The following is an 18,879-nucleotide window of genomic DNA, read 5'->3' as shown; positions in this document are numbered from 1 at the left end:
AGTCTGGTCGGGGTCAGGCTGGAGCGCAGGTAGTGCGTGCTGCCCGACGAGCCGCGGCGCTGTACCGGCAGCAGGCTGGTGACGGTCGACAGCGACTGTGAAAACTGGGTCTCGGGCGTCACCGCCGGCGTGTTGCTGGCGGCGGCGACGGCACAGCTACATCGCTGCCGGAGTTGCCGGTGGATAAATCACCGGCGGTTTATAATAGATATACTCCGGAAATATGCCCTATGCGGATAAATATACTGTGGAGCAGACGCGGTTGCGGTGTAAAACGGAACACGAGGATGAAGAAGATCATTTGGCTGCGGGCAACTGCCGCTGGCCGGCTACGGCTGACCGTGATGACGGTCATTACTGGTGATGACAGTGAAGCCCGCGACGCGTCCGTCTCCGGGCAAGCGCGGCCGCGCCATACGGTCGCATTCAGCTGCCCAGTCCCCCAATGTGTGATGTCCAGCCTGAACACAGGCGCCGCTCCATCCAGGAGACAGGTGCGTCTCTGCCTCAGGTCGGGCTCGGGCTCCGCGGTCGTTCGGCTGAGCCGCCTGCCAGGTGTCGGTCCAGTCGAGTGGATCAACCGGTGGGTTCCGGAACGAATTGTTCTTACAATATCCAGTAGTGAGGACTCTGATGGTACGGCTAGATTCTAGCTGCATCTTTTCCAGACTTAAACTAGTGTTTTGTGTTTGTGAAACCACGTTTATATTTCAGATTTTTATTAGAACTATGCAGCCTGTGAGCGAAATGTTGTTAGCTTTGCGTGAGCTGAGCGAGACAGTAAATTACTTGCAGACAGGGAGTAGGTACAAAAACGGCGCAGAAGAGTCAAAATATTGCTCCGACTTTTATTTACAACACTACGGTAACAGGACAAATCCCTATTCCCAATACACAGAGGTATTTGTTTATTGGGAGGATGCATATATCGGGAGGTGGATATGTGCAGATGAATCTGCACGAAACAAAATGTGTGTTTTGTGACTGGTGATTCCATTACATGTTCTCCATTCTCTTAACTTTTGTACACCGGATTACTGTGTGCATTGGTAAATAATTGCAGTGCAATGGATTGTTTGGAAGAACTTAAAATACCTGCATCTTACTGGTGCGCAACTGGAGATGAAGATAGTATCCTTCTTGCGACAAAGCCTTGGTGGCAGGTGAGATATTCATGATGTTGTTGTGTTGCTGAGTAGTGCAGCAAGGGTAGGTTTTAATTGGGTGTGAAATAACGATGTCATGCACAATGGTCGCTACCTTATCCCTGATGAGCTGCTACTATCATGCAAAGTAATGCCAAGTAATCTAAGGTTACAGGCCTTTGAATGATGCCCCTGATGCATTCAGTTGGTCATCATTCTAGCCTCTTGTATTTAGGCTACCAGGCCCCCCAAAATGTCCACCTTATGCAAATTGTATTCATAATTTGAGGTTAACAGCAGGAAAAATCAAATATAATGATTTTTGTTCATTTTTAAGTTCTGTGATTCCTGCTGTTTGGTGTAAATTGGGGTTCTTATGTTGTAAAAGTGTGGTAATATGTCAATATTTTACATAAAAAGTGCAGAATGTTTTTGAACCATCCATTTTTTGTACTTTTCACTGAATTTATTCATTCCTGTTATGTTGATATGCAGCCATGTCATCCTATGAAATGTTTATCCTGTATTTGTATTTGTTGTATAGCTTGAAAGCAGTTAACATACATTCACATATTTGCTGCCTTACCAACTAACAAGCCCTGAAACTGCAGGGAGCTAAGTGATCTGGGAATGCTGCCCACCTGGTTTCCACAACATGACCAGCTCTCACCAGAGGAGGTGCAGTCGGCCGTCCGAGAACGACGCCCGCCTGACCCCAGCTGGACCTTTGTCAACCTCTGGGTTAGTTCCAGCCACTGCTGGGGATGTGGCAGGGTGTTAGCTCCTGGCAGCTGGGAATGCTGCCAGCGGCTAATAGGGTGCTGCCTGCATAGAGAGTGCTGCCATCTGCTGCATTGTGGAGTGGTTTTAACTGTGAGTTTTCCTTTGATCTGTGCACTTCCTGCTGCTTTCTTTTGCTGGCTTGATCTTTGATCATTTTAGAAATATACTTGTATCTTGACTCTGTTTGAAAGTAATTGGTGCATTCAACCATTCTGGCCCAGATTATCCAGGTTTTAGTTTGCTGTTGTGCCGATTTTACCAGTGTCTGTACCTGTCTGTTTCTATGTGCATGTTGTGCCACTTTCCACATTGCCAGCATCCAGTTCTTGTACTGTGTGGTTGATAATCATGTGACTGTGTACCACAGACGATCCCGAAGCCGGACGACAGGCCGAGCCTGCTGCCGCGACCGCAGCCAGAGTCGGCGCCGGACGTGCTCCGGCCCGACCCGTGGACGCCACGTACTCGGCGCTGCTGCGGCAGGTGGCGCGAGACGGCTTCTGCGCCAGCTGGCGGCCATGGCGGCTCGCTACCCGGGTATGGCAGCTATTCGCCGGGGTTTGGCCACGGCCGGGGGGGGGGGGGGGATACGCTCGAAAATTTGCATCCGCATCACCACCTTTGCTGCGTTAGCACGACCGTGTTCGTCACTGGCGTCATCATTGGCGGTGTTTCCGTACTACGTAAGAGTCCCTAGCTATGACTGCTGCTGTGGTCAAATTGCTGCTGGCAGTCTGAAAGTCCAGTCAGTCTGCAAGCCCACAACCTGATCCAGCGACTAATTGCTATTGGCTTATGAACAGCAGGCTGGCCAACTGGAATGGGTCTGTCGCGCACGGGGGGAACCGGTTAAATCACCATGAACCAGCTGCACCTGTGCTGTCCTTCGCCTGGGAGCAGGGCTTCTTTTGATGCCCTCGGACCCCGTTGCCGCTCGTGCACGCGCCACACCACGTCGCTCTCAGGCGGGAATCTTTAATCGCAGACAGTCTGCATCCAGCCCCAGCAGTGGTGGGCGCTCGCCGTGCCAGGCCGCTACTGGCGCCGCCATGTCTGGCCGCCCGCACCGCCGCGTGCTCTCCGAGACATCTGGCGGTGACCGCTGACGCGCCGTCGGTCCCCAGATGTGTACCCGGCAGAGCTGGAGCCGGGCCCGGAGCCGGAGCCGGAGCCGGAGCCGGAGCCGGAGCGGCTGTCCGCGGATGCCGTGATGCGGAGCTCCTCCTGAGGACGTACGGCCGCGAGCCGGCCGTCGTGGCGCCGAGTCGGTCGGCGGCGAAGGTGAAAGGTCGCGGCGGTCCGCGAGGTGGCGCTGGAGTCGGCAGTAGAGGCAGGCCACTGAACTGTTATGGACATGCCGCCATCCTGAGGTTGGATGGTTTACTGTTTTGCGAACTGCCTGTGTGACATTGCTTGGTGCGCGGTGTGCAAACACTGCCTGAAACGGGTAACCAATCACGCACGAGACAGTTGGCAGGTGTGTTCAGTTCGAGCATGTCGTTTGGTGCGTGCGTGCGTGCGTGCGTGCGTGCGTGGCGTGCGTGCGTGCGTGCGCGTGTGCGTGTGTGCGAGCGCGTGTCGTGTGCGTGTGCGTGTGTGTGTTTTGTACCGCTACTCTCTGTTGGCCAGTACCTACAGCTGAGTTTTCTGCTGTGCGCGATCCGTTGCTGTGTCTAATCCGCTGTTTTCTCGACATGTCGTGCCGTGCTTCTCTCATGCCACCGTGTTCACCGCACGAATCCCTCCAAGTTTCAAACTGTGTACCTTCTCACCATGTCGAACATTCCTCTGCTTGCGGTGGCTACCCATAACCCTTGCACGGCACCCCGCCGCCATTCCGTCTTCCTCGCCCAGCTGTCACCGCCCTCCCGCTGGTCTCCCCGCTCCCCCGCGGCTGAGAACCCGGCGAGATTGCAGTAAAAGTCCCCGCTGACGCCGCCGCGTGTTGGCTCCCCCGGCAGGCCCCGCCGCCGGGCCGCGAGCCGTTCTGCGGCCTGCAGCCGGCGCTGGCGGTGCTCGAGCTGAGCTCCGCCTTCGTCGTCGTCTCGCCGCACGCCGTGTTTACGCTGCGGCACGCGTCCGCCTTCACCGGCGACCGCTTCGCCGACAACCCGAGCAAGGTGGGAAAGCAACGCTCGCCGTGGCTCAGGCGCTTGGGTCGTGATTGTAAACGTCTTGGTTCCATTCGCGTCGCAGGACGCCTGATGGGCTCTGCTTTCCTGGTGCTGAGGACCTCAGTGTGGTGCGTACTTAACCTTGATTGTATGCATAGGAGGAAAGCCCCGGCAGTTATTAGAATATGGACAGTTGGGGATAGCCAAGCAACATGTCGTGAGGGGTATCCGTGGGTGAGAAACATCAGTCTGCAGATATGGACGATGTTTCAGAGAGCAGGAAAAAGTGTGCTGCCTGTGCTGCTGCCTGGCAAAGCTAGCATTACTAGTGTGCTCCTCCTCGCTGTGTTGATTTGGCATCCAAAAGTGCGCGTCGGCCATTGACGTCATTCCTCCCCCTCCCCCGCCCCGTGCCGCCACCGACCGACATCTCCGCCTTCCGCCCTCAGGCGGTGTTCGTCGGGTACCAGCTGCTGCGGGCGCTCGCGGAGCTGCCACGCGCGCGGCGTCTGCGCCGGCGACCTCCGGCTGCAGGACGTGCTGGTGGACGACACGCTGTGGGTGCAGCTGCGGCCACGGCTACCGGGCTCGTTGTGCGACGCGCCGCTGCCCGAACCGACCGCGCCCCGCCGGTCAGTCGCCGTCGTGGTCCTGGTCTGGTGGTGTGGTGGTGTGGTCGTCGTGGTGCCACGTGCGGGTCGTTTCTGGGCGAGCATCCTGCCGCGCCCGTTCTTCTGTCGTCTTTCGGTGTGTGGAGACCGGGCCAAAGACGACAGGTGGCTTTTATGCCACTTTTGGATGCAAAGTCATGTGTCTGTGGTAGTGAGTTAGTTGCACTGGTAGTGTCTTTTACCACTAACAATGCCGACATGTCCTTAGATTTGATTAACAATATTTGAAATATGCTGTCATTTCCCTGTTCTGTCCGTCACTAATTTTGGATGCACTTGCACGCATTCTGTACCGAATCCTGCCATGTCGTTGCGCACCATCACCCGGCAGCGGAGTTTGGCGGCAGCGCGTCCAACGCCCGGCCCGTGTTTCAGTGACGACAGCGAGCCGGAGGGGGACGGGGACGAGCTCAGCGCGTTGACGCAGGTCAGTCGGCTGACCTACCGGCCTGGTGGGTCAGCAGGGTCTGCTGTGGTCACTGCTGATGGACCAGCTTTACACAGACAAGCTTACAGACCAGCGTTATACGGACCAGCTTACAGACCAGCCTTATACAGACCAGCTTATAGAATAGCTTTATACCAAACCAGCTCACAGACCGCTTTATACAGACCCAGCTTACAGGACCAGCTCTACTCAGACCAGCCTACAGACCAGCCCTATACAGACCAGCTTATCGACCCAGCTTGACGGGGGCTGCATTGGCAGGTGTAGCAATGCCTCACACTCACATGTGTAAGAGACGGATGTTTCGGTGTTTGCAACTGGCTCATGTGACGAAAGTGATTGTTAAGGTGCCGAAAGTGACTGTTGACGGTGACGAAAGTAAGTTGCCATGACGAAAGGAACGTTGACGGTGGTGAAATTGAAAGTGACGGTGACGAAAGTGACGTTGACAGTGGCGAAAGTGGTTTGCACACTCGAGCGTTGTCACTACTGTAGTGCTGGCCGGAAAATATAGTCTAAAATGAACCAGACTGACCTGACCTTACCTGATCTGACATGATTATGACGTGATATAACATGACTCTCGCCCCGCCCCGGCAGGCATGGGTGAGCCGGCGCGTCTCAAATCTCTCGTACCTTTTGGCTCTGAACGCTCTGGCGGGCCGGCGCGCCGACGACCCGGCCTACCACCCGGTGGTGCCGGTGGGTCAGCGACCTCAGCCGGCCCGACGGCCAGTGGCCGCGACCTCAGCCGCAGCAAGTACCGGCTGAACAAGGGTGACGAGCAGCTGGACCAGCAGTACCCGCGCTGGCGCCGCCGCCAGCGACCAGGTACGCGCCGGGTACGGGGCGTACCTTGCGGTGGTCATTGCTGCTGGGGGAGGGGAGGGGGAGCGGGAGGACGGACACAGGATGCGGGCGCACTGTAACGCGGTACTTTAGAAGGCGCTTAACAGACTGGGGGTCAGTTGTACCGGGGTCCGACTGGCTGGTTTGTACTGGCTGTACAACGACACTGGGGTCAGTGGACAGCTCGAGTGAGGTGAAGGTGATTGTAGGTCTCTTGGTGGGTGTGGGTTGTTGATGCAGGGTTCCCCACACGTGCCAGGCGCATGCGCATGTCGGGCGCACCGTGTCGTCAGGATGGTGCAGTGTGTCGACGCGTGGTGTCGTGGTTGCGGTGCCGGAGGCCCTCGCAGTGTGTGTAGTGTGTGTGTGTGTGTGTGTGTGTGTGTGTGTGTGTGTGTGGTGTGTGTGTGTGTGTGTGTGTGTTGTGTGTGTGTGTGTGTGTGTGTGTGTGTGGTGTGTGTTGTGTGTGGTGTGTGTGTGTGTGTGTGTGTGTGTGTGTGTGTGTGTGTGTGTTCACCCGTCTGTGCGGCACCGTGCCCTCGGGGGTCAATGAACAGCGTAGAGCTACGCCGTCCCCTCTGTGCCATCCCGTCAGAAGTCGTAGTATCATCTCTGCCCCACAGGTTGGCGCACCACATCTCGGACGTGCTCTCCGAGATCACCTACTACGTGTACATGGCACGTCGCACGCCCCGCTCGGTGCTCTGTCGCCACGTGCGGTGAGTGCTGCGGAGGGGTGGGCGCTGGCCGGTCCCGGATGACGCCACCAGCGACCAACGTCATCCGGCGAATCCAGTGCCGTCACCTACCCTCACCAACAAGAAACGTACCCTCTCACTCGCTTACGTCATGCGAACAGACGGGCCAGACGTGGTATGATGTGCGGGCTGTTAGTAGTAGGTAGGCCAATTTGAAAAGGTCTTCAAGTAAGTCACGTGATCGCTTCGCCAGACTCATGCTCACATCTCGGCGGTCTCGCGCCCGGCAGCGGGGACCGGCACGCGGACCCGCCGCGGTCGTGGCCGAGAAGAGCGTCTCGGGTGGTGTATTAAATCAAAGGCATCGTGATACACGGCAGTCTCGCTGGAATTGGGTGCCGGCTTTGCTACCGCGTACCGCGTTGCAGTACGCCGGCTGAGCACCCAGTGGGTGCCGGGTGCTGACCCTGACCCCTCTTCCGCTGGTTCCTGTTTGCAGGGCCAGTGGGTGCCGGCAGTACCCGCCCTCACCTGCTTCGCCTTCAGGCCTGGACCCCGGACGAATGCATTCCGCAGTTCTACACGGACCCCAGCGTGTTCAAGGTGGTCCGCGGGCCACTGGTCAGAGGGTGGTCCGGACCAGCGGCGGCGGTGGCAAGGGGGGGGGAGGGATCAGGGGTGGTCCGACCACGGCGGGCGGTGGCAGGGGGGGGGAGGATCAGGGTGGTCCGGACCAGCGGCGGCGGTGGCAAGGGGGGGGGAGGGACAGGGGTGTCAACCAGCGCTGGCGTGCAGTGGGGAGGGATCAGGGGTGTCCGGACCAGCGGCGGCGGTGGCAAGGGGGGGGGAGATCAGGGGTGTCCGGACCAGCGGCGGCGTTGGCAAGGGGGGAGGGATCAGGGGTGGTCCGGACCAGCGGCGGCGGTGGCAAGGGGGGGAGGGATGGGGTCGTAAACCGTGCGTGGCTTGGTCAGGGTGGTCCGGACCAGCGGCGGCGGTGGGAAGGGGGGGGGAGGGAAGGGGTCGTAACCGTGCGTGGCTTGGTCAGAGGTGGTCCGGACCAGCGGCGGCGGTGGCAAGGGGGGGGGAGGGAAGGGGTCGTAAACCGTGCGTGGCTTGGTCAGAGGGTGGTCCGGACCAGCGGCGGCGGTGGCAAGGGGGGGGAGGGAAGGGGTCGTAAACCGTGCGTGGCTTGGTCAGAGGTGGTCCGGACCAGCGGCGGCGGTGGAAGGGGGGGGAGGGGGGGTCGTAAACCGTGCGTGGCTTGGTCAGAGGTGGTCCGGACCAGCGGCGGCGGTGGGAAGGGGGGGGGAGGGAAGGGGTCGTAAACCGTGCGTGGCTTGGTCAGAGGTGGTCCGGACAGTGGCGGCGGTGGCAAGGGGGGGGGGGAGGGAAGGGGTCGTAAACCGTGCGTGGCTTGGTCAGAGGTGGTCCGGACCAGCGGCGGCGGTGGGAAGGGGGGGGGGGGAGGGAAGGGGTCGTAAACCGTGCGTGGCTTGGTCAGAGGTGGTCCGGACAGCGGCGGCGGTGGCAAGGGGGGGGGGAGGGAAGGGGTCGTAAACCGTGCGTGGCTTGGTCAGAGGTGGTCCGGACCAGCGGCGGCGTGGCAAGGGGGGGGAGGGAAGGGGTCGTAAACCGTGCGTGGCTTGGTCAGAGGTGGTCCGGAACAGTGGCGGAGTGGGAAGAGGGGGGGGGGGAGAGGTCGTAAACCGTGCGTGGCTTGGTCAGAGGTGGTCAACAGTGGCGGATGGGAAGAGGGGGGGGGGGGTCGTAAACCGTGCGTGGCTTGTGGGACATGTGGTGATATGTTCATGGTAGGGTTCTGCATGTCCATATGCCCGTATCCGCATGCTGAGTGGCCTGTAACCCGTATGAATAGACAGAGTGAGAGAGAAACCAGCTAAGAGTGTATTTAGCTTCTACCTTCAGTCATAGTGGCAGTGTGGGTATCAGGGATGATGTCCAAATTTGATATTCGTGACATGCTTTCCCAGGATGTTTGTACTGGCCCCTTTATACTGTCACCAGAATCGAACCATGCACTGCTGCCGTTCGTCATTTGAGTTCCGCCTCCCACCTACACAACACAATACTTCCCACGATAAATGCCACACTTTCCTGTGCTTCGTCTCATGGGAGCATGGGCAGGACGGACGCGGAGTATTGCATAGTTGTGAATGCACTGCTGCTTGGTATTGCACCCGTGCTCGTATTCCACGGTTATGACACTGCGTCCGCCAATGCACAGTCGATCCATCCCGACCCTGGCCGACCTGGAGTGTGCCCGAGTGGGCGGAGTCTCCCCGAGAGTTTTCATCAGTCACCACCGGGCGGCGCTGGAGTCGGACCAGGTGTCGGCTCACCTGCACCACTGGATTGACCTCACCTTCGGATACAAGTGAGCCCCGGGAGACTCGAGTCCGGTGGCTTGTGGTGGAGTGTCGCGTGTTGGCCGCCAGCCGGGCGTGATTTTCGCGCCTACCGTCTGCAGTTTTCTTGCATAAAATTGACGCGAACATTTTGGTTTGCATGGACTCCTATGATCAGACCTCATTCCACGCAGTGCTTGTGTGAACCCTAACACAACCACGGATCGTGAAATCGGCCAAGAGGCAGCCGCCGTAACTGATTGAGTTACGGGGTGGGCATGTCAGTACACAGTTTGGTAAAGGTCGGGCCGCTCGATGTGCTCACAAGTTGTACACTCTCTTGTTCAGTAGCAAATTTGTTTGCGTCCAATTCAGTGTTTGGGTGGGGCCATGAGCTATACACTCCTGTCACCTGTCAGTTATGCTGCTGTCTTCAGCTTCACTCCCGGTCAGTGCTCACGGTGGGGCCAAATGTGCTCGTCTTCCGTCCAGGCTCACCGGACCCTGCGGCCGTTCGCGCCAAAAAACGTGTGCCGCCACCTGGCCGAGAGCGGTGACACCTTGCGGCGCCACGGTGTACTGCAACTGTTCGACACGCCCCACCCTCCGCGGCAGACGGCGCTGCCGTTCTTTAGGAAGACGCCGCCCGCGGAACAGGACCTGCTAGTTATGTCTGGGCAGAGAGGTTGGTGCGGACCATCCTGTTCGACTTGGCGCACTAAATAACAAGTCATATGAAACACAAAAGGAACATGGGACAAGGACGAGGATAAGCTGTCATATAAGATTCGTTAATGGTCATTAGACGAGAATCGCGTGCAGATACCAAACGACATGGGGATCGTTCTTTTGAACCCTGCCGGCCGCTTGCAGCCCATCTCACGTCTCCAAAGTAGCAACTCCCACACCGGCCGAGCAGCGCCACCACTTGCACTACAGCTTCCTCCGGTTTCCGACAGATGGCGGAAGCGCGGCGGTGCCCGCTGATGAGCCGTGCCGCGAGACGGACGAGCCAGAGCCGCGCCAGCTGATCCGCCTGCCGGCGCACTACCGACCGACGGCGGCGCTCCGTCGGCTGGAGGCGCTCGGCGCGTTCTGCGCGGCGGCGCGCGGGGCGCTGCAACCGGGATCGCCCCAGCGCGCCCCGGCGCCCTCCGAGGTGATCCAGGTGAGGAGGCGAGAGCTGACGGTCGCGTGTGGACGCTGAGCGCGCTCGAGTTCTGGAAATTGGCAGTTTGTGTGCTGGTCGCATATGTGGAGAATTGTGACGATTTCCTGTATTTCCTGTTCTCCAGCACCATCTACTTCGATTCATATTGTCATATAATAAATGATCATCCGGGAGTCTGATTGCGTGATGCCATCTGACGTCTTACCGGCTGTCCGAACAGAAGCGGATGAAGGGCGCCGGGTTTTTATTCGGTTGTCAAACTGCCGTATTGTGGAGGAACCAGAGTGACGATAACACATTATAGAACACTGCCGTATTGCGCGAAAGAAGAGAAACGACTGGAATTTTGTACAACCGTCAGTGGTGCCTCATCCACACCGTATGCTTGTGCGTGTGTGCCAGCCAACTTTTCACAAAGTGTTGTTGCTTTTGCGCGTTTATAATACCTTTCCCATCCGTTGTCGAAAGCAGAAACACCACAATTAAGAATTAATCTTTGTGGTTTTTACCAGGTCAAGCACAATCTGCTGCGGGTCTTTATCCGGCTTCCCGTCTGCCCCAACCAGTTGTCTCCTGGCCGCAGGGCCACTTGGTCCTGCCCCTGACTACCGACAAACTGACCCTCACCACCCTGGTTTCCCTGACCAGATGTCAGGTGTCTCTTGACACTGACATCTGATCCCGCCTCGGACTCCCGACCTCCGCCCCTGATCCCCAGACCCCGGACCCTGGTCCCTGGCCCCCGCGCCATGATCCCTGAGCTGCGCGCTCTGACCCTTGAACCCCGCCCGGCAGGGCGCGGCGCGCTCGCGACCTCTCCGCGTGGCTGTGTCTTCTGGCCGAGCTGTGCGCGCCGGCCGCCTTCCGCAGCCTGGCGGCAGGCGCGCCGCTGACTGCGCGCCTGCCAGGCGGCGCGCCAGGCGCTGGCGGCCGGCGCGCCCGCCTGGCTGGCCGGCCTGGCGCGTCTGCTGCGCCGCGGGCCGCCGCGCGCAGCGGCGGCGCTGCTGCGGCCGCCGCTGTCGCCGCTTCCGCTGCCGGCCGCGGTCCCGGCGCTGTACGCGGCGCTGGCGGAATTCCGTCGGATGTCAGACCGGCAGGCGGCGGCGGCCGAGAGAGCGGGAGAGGCGAGCGACGAGGCGGCGCTGGCGGCGGAGCTCTGGGTAGGTGGGAGGTGGGCAGACGTGAGGGGGTAGTGGGTCAGGGGTAGGATAGCGGATCAGGGATAGGGGTGGTGTATCAGGGGAAGGGTAGTGGATCAGGGGCAGGGCAGTGGATCAGGGGTAGCGTATTGGATCGAGCGTAGGGTATTGGATCAGGGGTAGAGTATTAGATAAGGGGCAGGATAATGGATCAGCGGTTAGGGTAGCGGCTGCCAGGATAGCATGAGGGGTAGAGTAGTGGATGAACAGGTGTGAGGGGCTGTGCACCTGTGCGTTGTATGCCCTCGTATGAATGGTGCAAAGTGGGGATGTAATACCTTGGTTTATGTGCCCCAAATGATCATAGGTGTCGGTGCCCCTAAGACATGACGGGCTGAGTTGTGCGTTTTGGTTCCCTTGCATGATGTTAAGCTGTGTTTCTGTAATATTCGTCTGCATGACTACAGGTTCGTCTGTAGTGTGCATGTAATCCTCTGATAGTTCAATGATCCCTGGGCACAGTTTCACACCATCCAGCGGTGCCCATCGCTCGCCCGCTTCTCCGACCCCTCGGCTTGGTTCGACGCAAGGCGGCGTCGGACGCGTCCCCGCCGCCTCAGCGCCCTGCTCCGACCCTCCAGGTGCGCCTCTTCACGCCAACGGCTGGCCTCGCTGCTGACCGAGCTCAGCGACGAGAGCCTGCTGCTGCTCGTGCGCACGTCACCCACCCTGCTGACGTGCGCGCGCCACGTGCGTGCTGGCCCGCCTGGCACGTGTTCAGCCCGGTGGCGCGCGGCTGGCCCGGCGCAGGCGCGGGAAGTGTTCCTGCAGCCGCTGTTGCGGCTCTACCGTCGCGACGCGGTGAGCGGCTGCGAACGAGCGGGCGCCAGGGCAACACCTGATGTCATCATGAACATTGACTCTGAGTGGATGGAAGGCGTTGTATGTTCTTCCACTGGGGTTCTAAGAGCTCACTTCTTTCGTTTTGTCCTGTTCTTCAGTTTAACGCTGTCGCTGCCGCTACATTTTCATGGCACTGCTTTTTAAAGTTACTTTAATTATCAATTAGATACGCTATTTTGCAGTACGAACACGGGTGTCGTGGTCTCCACTTCACTATGACGCCGCATAACGCCGAACGGTATTCAGCAAGTGTCACGCAGTTTGTACCAGGGCCAGCCCCTGCGCACGTGTGTTAGGGTGTTACTCGCGTCCTCCCTGCGCGCAGATCACATGCAAGTCAATGAAGCTCTTCCACCGGAGCTTTCTGCTGCACGTGGCCGTTCGCCTCGGCCACGCCGCGTTCATAGAACACTTCATATCGCCGCTGATCGAAGCGGCCGGCGGTGACCGTGACCTGACCCCGACCCCGGCGCAGGTCACGCCACACTTCAGGTGCGCCGTGACCCAGGCGGGCCGGGCGGGCCGCCCAGGCTCGGGGCTCGAGATCGATAAATTTGACCTCGGCTCCTGCTGCCGGAGGGTTTGCTGACCCCGGTTTCCTCTTGGTCGCGGTGTAAATGAAGCTGGATGACCCAATGGCCTCTGCAGTGACATGCGTGGGTATTGCAGTTGCTCGCGTTTGGATTGCTCTTGCTCGCCGCTCCTGCTGCAGTTTTGCGCGACGAAGACTGGGCTGTGGGAGTTTGCTCTGGCCTGGGTCCTTGTTGTGATCCTGTGATATCCGATATTGTTCTGTGGGAGTTTGTTGTGGACTGGGCCCTGATCGTGTTGCAAGTACAATCTGATGCTGGGTTGTGTTGCTATGATGTGCGCCGATTTCCGCTGTGGCGCCACAGTGGGAGCTGCGCGTGTGCTGTGGTGTTTTGCTACGAGCTGAGGCTGGGTTGTGGAGTCGTGGTGTCATCAGAACCTGTGTTGTAGTGTCATGGTGAGAAGCTGGTCTCGTGCTAAGGTGTCATGTCGAGAGATGGTGCTGTGGTGCCATGTTGAGAGATGCGCGCGGTGGGATGGTTGAGCCCCATGCTGTAGTGCCATGATGAGAACTGGTCCCGTGCTATGGTGCCATGTCGGGGGCCGGTATGTGTGCTGTGTTTGCCGTGGTCCCATCCAAACCGGCGCTATCTGTTCGCGTGCCGTGCCATTGGTTCGCCAGACCTGATGCCAGACTTGATACTCGACCTGACCTGACGGGGTGCCCACCGGTCGACAGGGTCTCGGAGACGGCGCCAGCGGAGCACCCCTCCGAGACGGCCGCCGACCACGGTAAGTCCCCGCCCGCCGAGAGCGGCGCCGGCGACCGCCGCTCTCCGCCCGCCACGACTCGTGACATGGGACGTCACGTCTGTCGGTGTCGCGTAACGTGACGTGACGTGACGCGCGCCCGGCGGCGGCGCCCGACCAGTCAGCCGGCACAGCCGGGGCGCATACGGCCGGCCTCCTCGGCGACCGACACGTCGGCACGTCTGGTGGACGCCGCCGCCGCCGCCGCCGCTCGAGGCTGCACATAGTAGGGCTCAACCCACGTGTATTTTGGAAGGTCTGGATTGGGTTGGATTGGCTTGACTCAGTCTTCAGACGAAAGGAGATAAATGGAAAGCACCACTGGCGATGAAGCACGGTTGTTGAAATGATCGGACCAGTGCGATTGAACATGATTGAAAGAAATTGAGGACGAGGAAGTAAAGTTGGAAGCAAAATTGTTACCTTGTGCGTAGCTGCTCTACCAAATTGTGTTGCATTTTTCGTCTGGCGTTTGATAAGATGGTTATTAAGTATTACGAATTGTTGCGTAGTAACGCCCTTTTTTATGAAAGAATGCATTCGCTTGACTAAGTCAGTCCATAAATAAGTGTGATACTGAAAAGTGGTGGCGCCTCTACATACGTGACCAAATCTCGCTGAAAATGCTTGCGATTCTTGTTGGTTTGTGGACTGCGGCTCTTAACTCCAACACAAAGGGAATATGTCTAATCGTGAAAAAAATGCGAAGAAGCATTCTCTTCATGCAAGGCCCTCATTTATCTGGTAACGGGCGTGGCGCACGCCGTTGTTCCACCATTTATGGAGCACCGGCCTCTCCTGCGAGGTGTCAGCGTCCAGAGGTCATGGCGCCAGCCGGGAATCGAACCCGCGCATCCCACGCGGGACCCGAGCACGCCACTGTCTGATCTGTCCGCTCTTCCAAATACCAGTATGGCCAGCCTGGGAGCACTTCTCCGGGTCAGAATCCAGCTCTGGTCAGGGACGCTTGGCTTGGTGTTTTTAGTTAACACTTGAGTGACGTTTATTTTATTCCGCACCTCCCGTGATATGACATATACTTATGGCAACAAGAAGTGTTCCGGTACTACAGCATTCGCAGGGGCAGTTCTGTGAAAAAACATCCACATGTGTGTTGTCTGTGAAGGGACACTGAACATATCGCAGCCCGCAGCTCGCGCCTGACGTTAAGTCATTGACTGACGACAAACCAGCTCCGAGCTGGCCTTGCCCCACTCCAGCCGGAGCAGACTTGCATCCCCGACTGATTTTCACCGCAGTGTGCTCACTGTATCCTCACGCGGGGCAGCGCCACAGGCTCGCGTCTCTCGTCTGTGCTCTCGCGACGACGGGCAGGCGTTGGACCGGGCTGCAGCGTTTGAATCAGACCTCCTGCGGGCTGGAGGGTCCGCTCGATCCGGGCTCGTGCGTTTCCCTCCCTCCGAGCTCGCCTTCTCCGGGATGGTCCCGGCTCGTTCGGCGCTTTTCGTCTCGGCTTCCTCTGAGCGCGACCGCGTTCGGTCGCCGCTGCTCGTCCCGGCTGGTTTGCGGCTCTAGGTCTCCGTTCGCGCGGAGCTCCTGGTCTCGGGTTTGCGCGAGCTCCTCGCCGCCGCTCGGCCCCCGCTGCTGAGCGTCTCTCGCCGCGGCCGTCTCTGTCGTCGCTGCCGTCGCTTCCGCCTCCTCCTCAGCGCGCCGCTTGGTGCTGAAGTGTTTGAACTGCACCTGCTCCAGAGTCAGCCCCCGCGTCTCGGGCAGCAGGCAGCGGGCAAACACCACCTGCAGCACGTTCACGCCGGCCAGGGCGGCGAACAGGCCCGACAGACCCAGCGCCTCGCGCAGCACCGGGAACAGGTGGATGAAGGTCATACCGAGTGCGCCCATGTAGAGCGAGAGAACGTTCCCGAACATCTGGCGCACGGCCAGGGGCAGCAGCTCGCCGCAGAAGAGGTGGGAGAGGGCCGACACGCCGCCCAAGCTGCCGGCGTTCGCGAGCACGACGCCGACCACCACCAGCCAGGTGTGGAGACCCAGCGTTGCCTGAGGGGGAGGAAGGTCAGTCACCGGGACAGGAGCTAGTGTTTGCGATCACTGAGCCACGTGTGAGCGGCAGCTGTCGGCTGAAGGCGTGCCGGGGCAGTCCCGGCAGTCACGGGGCAGTCACGGGACATGGGTGAAAATGGGATCACCGCGTGGATGCGCGCATGCACAGGCTCGTCAGGGCGGCGTTGGCCCTCGGAAACATGCTTAACGACATGGCCATTGCGGGGACGTGGTGAGTAACGCCGTCATCGCGGAACATGGCATCACATTGTCACCAGGGCCACGTGTCACGATCACGTCTCGCCCCGAGAATGCCGCCGAAATGCGAACATCACATGAATACAAAGACGCGAAGACGGTCACCATAGCAACCAGGGAGTGGCAACGCGCTGATCTGACCTGGAACTTGAAGAAGGCCGCCACGGTGAGCATGCCGAGACAGGCGACGGAGGCGGCTCCGATCAGCACGGTGCGTCGTCCCCACCAGGGGAGCAGGCAGGCGGAGCCGACCAGCGCCAGCACCTGAACACGCGCGTGCCGGACGGGGGATGGCGAAAACTGGCGTGCTGGTCGTGGCACTTCAGGCAGGTGGTGCGAGTCCTAAACTGGAGGGATGGCGCCACGATGGGTGCACCAGTGCACCGCTGACGTCACGCCCTGGTCTGCTTTAGGCGCGTGGGTCACTTTTCGTCGATGGGACGCGAGAGAGTGTGACGTTTCCAGGCGTGCAAACTACACGTGTTTCACTTCAAGAGCAGGTCACTGTTTACATACTACTTGCGGGATGACTGGAAGCATGGGTGCACTGATTACTGCAGTAATCTGCGCTCAGTAACATCGCGCACTGTCCGCCCGGTATCGCAGTAGCCCGCTGTGGCCCTGTCGCCATGGCAACAGGAGCAGCACAGCAAGATCATCCAGACGACCGCAACGGACTCTGCGCGCTACATGGTGGACATGAAGCTCCTCACGTACCCGAAGCCAGCGTCGGACCAGCGCGCCGCCGCCGCCGAGGCGCTGGTCTGACCCACCTGCAGCGCGGCCAGCAGCTGGGTGCACTGGGCCGGCTCCAGCGACCTGACGGCCATGCGGAAGAGCCCGGGCGCGTACTGCGTCAGCACAATGCCGCCGCAGAAGGAGTCGAAGAAGAACTGCACCAGCAGCAGGAGGCACGGCTTGGCCACGTCCCAGTCGGTGAAGATGAGCCGGGCCTGGCCGCGGAGCGAGGTGTTCGCGTGCGATTGGCAGAAGGGGACGTCTTTGGACGCGAATTACATCGATGTATGTGTGGGTGAAGACCACCTGGCTATGTAGTATGGACAACTATTGAAACGTCTGGGGTTACGGGTGGCTTTGAGCCAAACATATGCTTACTGCGTAGCATATGTCTGGCCCCAAGCTCGTTGCGGCTGCTTGGCAGTAAAATTCTGGTGGGTGATCTTGCTGTGGTGTGTCGGCAATAGAGGATTGAAAATACCTGCGTGATGCCACATTTACCAGGTGACAACACTTTCTATCACCAGGTAACTACATCTGGTCACTCGCAAGTTACCTTTTAAACGTTTCTGCAACTGCCAGGGATCGAACTCCGGATACTTTAACGCAAAGCCCAGCACCTTGTCATCCTCATGGAAGACAATGTGGTGGCTCAATGAATTCAGATGTTTCTTTCGATTTTTTCGGCAGCAATTCTCGGTTCGATTCAGATGCACCGAACCTCGTCTCGCTCAGAAGGTTCTTTGTTCTCAGCAAAGGAACTGTTTTCGCCTTTTTCGCGAAAAAGTTCGCTTAAAGGAAATATTATATAGTTGAAGATATTGCAGCGAGCATCATGCGTGGGATAAGCTCACTCGTAACGATTTGCTTACTTTTAAGTAGAAAAGACTCCTCAAGACAGTGCAATTTCTCTGTTCAGTAGATATCCTCCTCAATACATCATTGTTTGATTACGCCAGCGTACCTTGCGCAAGACCGATTGAAAGCCAGTTGACAACCGTTATATCTGGAAATTGTGCTCACGAATGCCAGATGTGAAATACTTGACAAGGCTGTCTTTATTGGCTGTGATCGCCGCATGGCTGACTGAATTGCAGAATTGAATGATGTCTATTTTGTCGTCATGGCTGACTTTGAAATTATCTCCCCGAAAAAGTATCCACATCTTCGCGGGCTGGTAGCTCAGAAACGGGCGAGGTATGGGCTTTGAGAAGGCCAGCGCCGTGAACCGCATCGAGTGATCTTCAAGATTGCTATTCCAGTTTAAAACCCGCACCAATGGGGGACACTCCCTTTAAGATGCATGCTGGACCACCATGGTGGTATGTTGGCTACTTGTTATGTTGAACTTTGAGCAGACTTAAAGACACCTAGCTTTGCGGACCATGTGCGGATATCCAAGACATCAGCTCACACGCCTGCGGGGCGCATCTACGAATGACGTTTTTCTCTTTGTGGCCCGTGTGGCGTGCGTCCAGTGCCGGACACAGCCTCGGACGCGAGGCGCCTTCCTGTACCTGCTGGAGTATGTTTGGAGTCGGCCGGCCCCGCAGCACCTGCAGGATGTGTTTGGTTTCCATGGCGACGTCAGCCCGCTTGCCGCGGTAGAAGGCGATCGCTCGCTGCGCCTCCTTCTCGCGGCCCCCGCGGCTCAGCAGCCACCTGGTAGTGAAGGCTGTAAGTGAGAAGTGCACGCGGTGTGCGGCGATGGAACCCGTCCATTACAGGGTGCAGTGCTAGCCGAGTGGTGCCAGTACAGGTGCATTTCCGGTGTGATGTGAATGTATAAGTGCGCTGCTCTAAAAGAGATGGCCAAGTGTGAAGACCAGTGCAGACAGCTGGCCTTGTGTTATGACATTCTGACCCTTTTCCCGCTGGGTTTCTGTGGTAAGACGACCCTTGCTAGTTGAGCTGGAGCGAATATGGCGGGGAACACTCCCCGTTCATGTGTGAATGTAGGCGTGTTTGCGAAATCCAGGTTGTGTAGCTCGAGTTGATTCAAAGTTATTTATTATACTGGTTGTGACATGCAAAAAGCGCCTACACTTCTTAGTGTGGAGTGACTGGGAGCAAGGGATGATATCGGAAAGACGCAAACTTTGTTACGGTTCGCAAGGTGTTTCCATGCACTACATATAGGCGCCACGCGTCGGCGCTACGACGGAACCACCCATCTTTTCATGACGCAGAATCTTCGAGATTTTAGGGGACCGTTCTATCAATGGCATTACCT

General features: G+C 58.4%; 1 protein-coding gene across 1 annotated transcript in view; it reads left to right on the top strand.

Annotated features, from left to right (window-relative positions):
• The window catches only part of LOC119095304 (WD repeat-containing protein 81), a 194,945-nt gene that overhangs the window by 73,595 nt on the left and 102,471 nt on the right, over positions 1 to 18,879 (top strand). The window contains exons 2-3 of the mRNA XM_037218156.1: positions 12,616 to 12,782; positions 13,561 to 13,613. Coding sequence (XP_037074051.1) covers positions 12,631 to 12,782; positions 13,561 to 13,613 — 205 coding nt within the window. The 5' untranslated portion in view covers positions 12,616 to 12,630. The remainder of the gene's footprint in view (positions 1 to 12,615; positions 12,783 to 13,560; positions 13,614 to 18,879) is intronic.

This window comes from Pollicipes pollicipes, unplaced genomic scaffold, assembly GCF_011947565.3.
Source record: "Pollicipes pollicipes isolate AB1234 unplaced genomic scaffold, Ppol_2.1 Scaffold_4219;HRSCAF=4965_pilon_pilon_pilon, whole genome shotgun sequence".
Classification (NCBI taxonomy): Eukaryota; Metazoa; Arthropoda; class Thecostraca; order Pollicipedomorpha; family Pollicipedidae; genus Pollicipes; species Pollicipes pollicipes.
This window is presented reverse-complemented; position numbering and strand designations above follow the sequence as displayed.